This window comes from Dendroctonus ponderosae, unplaced genomic scaffold (assembly GCF_020466585.1).
Source record: "Dendroctonus ponderosae isolate FM_Combo_2020 unplaced genomic scaffold, Dpon_F_20191213v2 Dpon_F_20191213_6, whole genome shotgun sequence".
In the NCBI taxonomy this organism is placed as follows: domain Eukaryota; kingdom Metazoa; phylum Arthropoda; class Insecta; order Coleoptera; family Curculionidae; genus Dendroctonus; species Dendroctonus ponderosae.
The window spans coordinates 7,890,385-7,897,061 of NW_026018814.1; the positions used below are offsets into that span (position 1 = coordinate 7,890,385).

At 36.8% G+C, this 6,677-nt stretch overlaps 2 protein-coding genes across 2 annotated transcripts; one reads left to right on the forward strand and one right to left on the reverse strand.

Annotated features, from left to right (window-relative positions):
* The first annotated feature begins 1,499 nt into the window (after nucleotides 1-1,499).
* On the forward strand, nucleotides 1,500-2,872 carry LOC109532744 (thioredoxin-like protein 1). The gene is made up of 5 exons (XM_019897779.2): nucleotides 1,500-1,711; nucleotides 1,778-1,934; nucleotides 1,990-2,097; nucleotides 2,156-2,439; nucleotides 2,499-2,872. The coding sequence occupies exons 1-5, from the start codon at nucleotides 1,614-1,616 to the stop codon at nucleotides 2,707-2,709; spliced, it is 858 nt and encodes a 285-aa protein (XP_019753338.2). The 5' UTR covers nucleotides 1,500-1,613; the 3' UTR covers nucleotides 2,710-2,872.
* A 276-nt stretch (nucleotides 2,873-3,148) lies between these two features.
* On the reverse strand, nucleotides 3,149-6,676 carry LOC109532743 (poly(A) RNA polymerase, mitochondrial). The gene is made up of 7 exons (XM_019897778.2): nucleotides 6,255-6,676; nucleotides 5,476-5,663; nucleotides 5,185-5,421; nucleotides 4,928-5,134; nucleotides 4,582-4,796; nucleotides 3,936-4,168; nucleotides 3,149-3,788 (listed from the first exon to the last, which is right to left on the reverse strand). The coding sequence occupies exons 1-7, from the start codon at nucleotides 6,361-6,363 to the stop codon at nucleotides 3,202-3,204; spliced, it is 1,776 nt and encodes a 591-aa protein (XP_019753337.2). The 5' UTR covers nucleotides 6,364-6,676; the 3' UTR covers nucleotides 3,149-3,201.
* Between the last annotated feature and the right edge of the window lies 1 nt (nucleotide 6,677).

Sequence of the window (6,677 nt, forward strand, 5' to 3'; positions counted from 1 at the left end):
ATTGCGTACTAAGAAAACCTATTATTATTTTATTTATTTCATGCTAATTAAATATTAGAAACAAATATTTTCCAAATAACATTTAAATAATATTTAAAAAATATTTCCTTTTGCTCTGAAATATTTGCTATTCATTGATCAATGAAAATTTAGATAATATGTTCTAAAGTTTGTTCACATTTATTGAAAATAATATATTAGTAACTTTTTGGGTGTTGAGGTTGTTATATATAGGTACAAAAAGTATTATGTAATAAGAAAATTATTAATAACTTATTTGTTTCATGCTAATTAAATATTAGAAACAAATATTTNAAAAATAATATTTAAGAAATACTTGCTTTTGATCTGAAATATTTAGCAAACATATACTTATTTCCTAAATATGTATGTAATATTTTGTGCTATCTGGGAGCGCGTTGCTGAGGAGGCGCTTCAGATATCGGACTGCCTCTTATCCCGACCGATCCAGGAACCTTTCGTTTAAATGTGGTGCAATTTTGACTTTATTCGAACTGCGACTTCTTTTGCAATCAATTTTGGAAGACTTGACTATTTTCCGTGCTAGTTTTTATTTTTGCACCCTGTTCTTTTGAACTGTGTTTCTGAAGAAGTGCTTTAAACATCGAAAAACGAGTTTCAGAAATTCATCCCAGAACCTTCACTTCATATGTGTTCCATATGGTTCCATTCGACAATCTGCTTCCTTGACAATCCTTAATTATAGAGTTTCGATTTTTGCATCGCGGTCTTCTAAAGCTCTTTTCTGAAAAACTCCTTCAAATAGCAGAATGCAGGTTTCAGAAATCGAATCCGGAACCTTGAGTTGATATGCATAGGACAACTCCCTTCGCTCGAGTGCTGGGTTTTCTCAAAATAATTCTTAAACTTTCGATATTTTTGTGCATGTTTTCATTTTTATAGCATCTTCTAAAGCTCGCTTTTTTAAAGAACCAAATGCACATTTCGATTTGCGGATTTTATTAATCAGAAGGTCAATAATCAGTTTATAGGTCAGCTAAGCGTGGTCTCATTTAAGCAGCAGAATCTCTCAAAATACATTTTTGAACTTTACACACTTTTTGTGCGGGGTCAATTTTGCACCATTTTGCAAGAAAACAGCCCAATTTCTAATCCTTTACCTCAATAGAAGGATTATGGGTGAGATAAATAGGCTAAAATATAAAAAAATACATAAATATAATTGTCCTAAAACGATAATCTGCAATTTTCGGGCTTTTGGCTCGGTATAGCCGCGCTCGCGATTTTTGGGCGCGGTGTACGGTGACAAAACGCACGCGGGCCTCGTAGAAGCCGGGAAACCATCAGCTTAGACCCATAGATAAAGACCATAATATTTATCGTATCGAATTAAATAATTTTATTAATTAAAGCCCCAAACTCAAACTCACAAGACCATTTCGGAGGTGGCTCGCCACAGGCTCATTGTACAAAAAAAGCGGCTTGCGCCTTCTGTATCAACCCTGCCTAATTAAATGTCACAAATTAATATAAGGTTAGGTATTTCCGTCAGTCATCATTATTCGCTACTAGCAGTGAATGTTTGAATAAACTAAACTGTTATTTTCATTCGTTTTTAATTGAATTGTAAAATGGGTTCGGTAAAAGAAATAACCGATGAAGCCAATTTTCAGGCTGAACTGTCTAATGCGGGCACCAAGCTCGTCGTAGTGGATTTTACAGCCACTTGGTAAGTTTTACAACACTTTCATGTTACAATCATGTATGGGGAGTTAACTTTTGATTCCACCCCAAGGTGTGGGCCCTGCCGAACGATGAGCCCAATATTCGAGCAGTTGGCTGCCAAATTTCCACAGTCTGTGTTTTTAAAAGTTGATGTTGATAAGTGTCAGGAAATTGCAGCTGCACAAGGAGTATCAGCAATGCCCACATTCATTTTCTTCAGAAATAAGGTCAGGATGATTGTTGTCGTCCAAACGAATAATTTGCTAATAATTTGAAATGCAGGTTAAAATAGCCCGAATGCAAGGATCTGATTCAGCCGGGCTAGAAAGTAAAATTCAACAATACTCTAAGGCTTCAGATGGTGAGGAAGGCGAAGTCGTTGCCGGACAAGTAGGTGTGATAACCGCACGAATAAATCAAGTCAAACCAAATTTCTGGTCGTTTTCAGATGGACTTATCTCCGTTCATCACCAATTCCGAATGTGAATGCCTTAATGAAACAGACGATCATCCCCTCGCTCATGCTCTGACTTCGGGGGGTGGATTTCTGCAATCCGACTGTGATGAACAATTGATAATTTCCATTACTTTCAATCAGTCGGTGAAGATTCACAGCCTAAAGTTTAAAGCTCCTGCCGACAAAGGTCCAAAACACGTGAGAATATTCATTAATCAACCTAGAACATTAGATTTCGACTTGGCGGACGGTTCTAACAGCGTTCAGGACTTGGTGTAAGTATTTTGAGTAAACTGTGAAATCAGCCGGATTTATAATACGTTTGCTTCAACAGGATACCGCAGGAAGACTTGGAAGGAAACCTCGTTAATCTGAGATTTGTTAAGTTCCAAAACGTCCAGAACATTCAGCTATTCATCAAAGATAACCAATCAGGAAGCGATGTTACCCAAATTGACCATTTAGCATTCATTGGATCTCCCATTAACACTACAAACATGGGGGATTTCAAGAGGGTAGCAGGAAAAAAAGGAGAGAGCCACTGAAAACACAATCGGATTGTAATGGAGTAAAACTTGAAAATTTCCCTATTTCGTATAGTTTCTATCAAGTTTAATAACAGTTTAAATGCGTAATTCTGTCGAGACTAAATAATTTTTTAATCATTAAAAAGGACATTGTCGCCTTAATAAAGTTTATGTTAATTTATATTTTGTTTAATTATAATCTTCCAAAAAAGCTGATGAAAAAATCAGCGGTTATTAACGGTTTGTTACTGGAAAAAACAGTTTTCTGTGTCTATATTTCAATGTTAGTTAAACACTTTAAAGTGTCTGCTATTTGTTCCGCATACAGTGCGTCCTTCGAGTTGAAATTTATTAAATCGCTGAAAGGAGAAGCTTAAGGCCCATTAATTACAGTTTCACTAAGATTCACATAAATTACAACTGTTACAAGAAAGTGTGGATCATAAAAATGCTTAAAACAAAAAAAATGTTCACTTTAATTCAAAATTGAAATACACACATTCAGTTCTGCTACCTTCTTTTTTGCCTCGTGTGCTTGAATTGTAACGATTTTATGGTTTCTGTCGTTTTCTTTTTAATAGCCCGAACCTGCTTTTTTACTTCATCGTTTTTATACTCAACATTTGGATCACTATTCCTCTCTTCCTCGTCGAACAGTTCGCTGATTTCCATCAGTCTATTATTTTTGGCCGATAATACAAAAGGTAGCTTATTCTTTATGTGATCTTTTGAATCAAGTATAGCAATAAGCCCGGTACTTTCATAGTTTCTTTCCTTGGACTCCAGGATCCAAGCGGCGTTCCGAACTTCTATCTTAAACTTTTCCACCTCTTCGATGCTCACATTTTTGCTAACATTCAGCCCTTTTTCTATGGGATTTACAATGTACAACGGACTGTGTTCGGGCTTCGAAATCGCCACCGCTTCGTTTAGGCAGATGGCTTTGGCTCCGAAATCAAACTGTGCATAGTATTCGAAAAATTCGCGCAATAACACCTCAAGGGAACTGGTGTTTTGTGTTTGGAACTTCAGCTTGGTAATATCTCTTAAAAAAGTGCAATCTATTCCATCTTCAGTTACATAATAGTCATTTGGCCCTGAAAGAAATCCAAAGTTTATCACTGATTAGTCAATCAAGAGAGAGCGTGGATTTTATCGTTAACAAACTGTAGTTTTGTAGATATTCAGGAAAGTCTCAAAGACAAGTTTAAAAATATTGGAAATAGATTATTGGTTTGGCTCACCCGCTAATTTCGCCAGCCGATTCAGCGTTGGCAATATTGGGGGCGATTGCAACGGTTTTTGCAAAAAAGCTAAAACTAACAGTGTGAGAGAAAAGTTGGTTATCCATCTTCCCGGCGAGGAATTAGTCAGGTTTACCTCCTTGGCCCATTTTCTGATGGCGAAAACCAATGGTCTAACCCTGGGATCAATTTCTCCCATCATGTACAGGAAATCAGACATGTATATGCCAGTCCTACATTATAAATAGCTGCTATATAGGACGTTAGGACGTATATTTTATTTATCCAAAGCATGTTCAATTTAAGTAGAAGATTTTTTTAAAACCATCTGAGATTGGCCCTACGCCTCTTTCAGGTGCGATAAGTTTGAAACCTTCGCATCTCGGAAAACCATCAAATTAGTCAAAAGAACTGAGATAGGGTTTTTGGAAAGCTATTATTTTCCATTAAGGTATTAATAGAAATTGTAACATCTAAAGATGTTAACAAATATGTACTTGAACATTTCCACAGCCATCTAGGAAACGGTTATAACTATCTGAATAATCATTAGGAACTTTTCGATAAAGCCGCTCATATTTTTCCAACTTTAACAGAAATTTGGAGATCTACAGAAATAGACGCAAATTTAGAGTTAAACACTTACATATTCGACATCGATAGATCGCATTCAACGTTTGTCAGATGTTGATAGTACTTAATAATTGGTACTCGGGCTTGCAAAATTCTTCGAACTTGATTACACCCTGGCAAAAACAAGTGAATTAAGTCTCCGATGGTTTCCATGTTCCTCTGGTTCGTCGATCGTTCAGATCCAGAAGCAGCTTTACAATGATAAATCAGTCTACTGTTATCATTTTCCTAAAATGCCATAAAACTTAATATAAAATGCTTGAAAAAAGCACCGTTTTAATTCATACCAAAAGAAGCAAAACTTCAATTTACATTCTCATAGTAATTAAAAATTGCTTGGCTTATATGTGAAATATTACCCTATCCTGCGTAAGCCTAAGAACGATGTCCAAGTCGCATCCCATTTTCCCAAATCCATTGACAGACGATCCGAATGGAAAGGCGCATATTCTGGGAAACATTCCAGATATGGTCGTTTCCACCTGTTTTGCAGTTAAAAATCTTAGTCTATGTCCGACATCGTTTAGCTTGGTTAAACTATGGAGTTGCTCAATTTGTTCTGAAACCTAACGGTATTATTAGCAAAATATTTCCCTTGAATATTCAAAACTATTACTGTATTGCATCGAAGTAATGCTGCTTTCAAATCGTTTTCATTTCTAACATCAGTCCCATTTTCTAGGGTCAATTTCGCCTGCGCGCTCGCCTTCAGTGTGCCGAATTTCTTACTAGCAGCTCGAAACCATAAAAATTGCGACGCTACTGGAACGCTGTGATTTTCTTGAATGTGACTACTCGATCTCAGAACGTTTGCTACGTCCGATTCCGATTCAAACTCAACAATTATAAAGTGCTATAAAATAGAACTGCCCTATAAAAATGTGTTTGCAAGTGAAACTGCTATTACCATAGGCTCTGGTCCTTCAGTGTAATGAAACATGCATTTTACTTTACCCATGGACTCGCAGTAAGTAAAAAGCTGTTTGTAGGATTGAGCTGATTGTACTTGCACTAAAACGCTCCTAGATGCTTCCATTCTTCTATTTTGCAGCATTTCCATGAACGGTGTAAACGTTCCAGTCAACTGTTCTGTAGCTACAAATGTAAAATAAACAAAATAAGCCAGGAAGTGTATTTTTTAACAAGGAATAAAAATATGTCGAGGGTTAAAGAGAGCCTTTCGGGGAAGGGTCCTTATTATATCGGGCTTTCGGATAGTTTAGTAGGATTTTTTTGTTCTTTAATTTCGTTAGCACCAAACCACCAGAACGTCTAGAATGGCAAGAGAAACATCTAGTTCTTCATTTATGGTCAACTTTATGGTTGGACGGATGAGGTACAAATTACTGCAAGAATTATTAAGCGTTCTGTCGAAATTATAAGGGTGTTGCCTGAGTATTTGAGCCAAAGCTTTACTTTTCACTACGGAACTGGAAAGAAGAAGTGTGTTTCGAACCATCTCATGTACATGAGCGACCACCACTGGTGACACAGATGAACCCCTTTAAGGGGCCACTCTGTTGAGACTTATCATTCACTTGAAAGTACATATTTCACTGGCAGCGCTCCAATAGTTGCTCACACAGCAATGCGATTGCCTTCCAAGTGTAGCGACACTTACCTAATTGTTAGTGACTTATATAAAAGTAAAATTCAAAAATAGAAATGTAAACTCCAGAAAATCACCTGCTTGGCAGTACCGCTTCTTGTCACAAAGCCTAGACGATTTTGAAAAAGGGCCCCGCACGCCCAGGCTCCTTCTAAAGGTCCCCATAAGCCTGCATAAGAAAACCATGACCGCAATGCTTCATATAATAAAATAGACAATTAGTTTGTATTAAGGCAAGAAGCAATAGCAAGTTCCTCAGTTAAAACGCGGTTCATAGTAAATGCATTTCTTCAAAAAAAACGAGAAATTGCTAAACACCCGCAAGATACATTTTAATTGAGGTTAGGTCGGTTTTAGTCAAATTATTTGCACTATTCGTATGGAGGGGGCCAGAAAAAACCTTGGGGGTTTGAACTACTTGAACTAAACGCAATGTTTTAACCAATCGGACGCTTCTTTTGGTCACGTGATCGCACTGACGATTGTCAATTAGTTAGGTG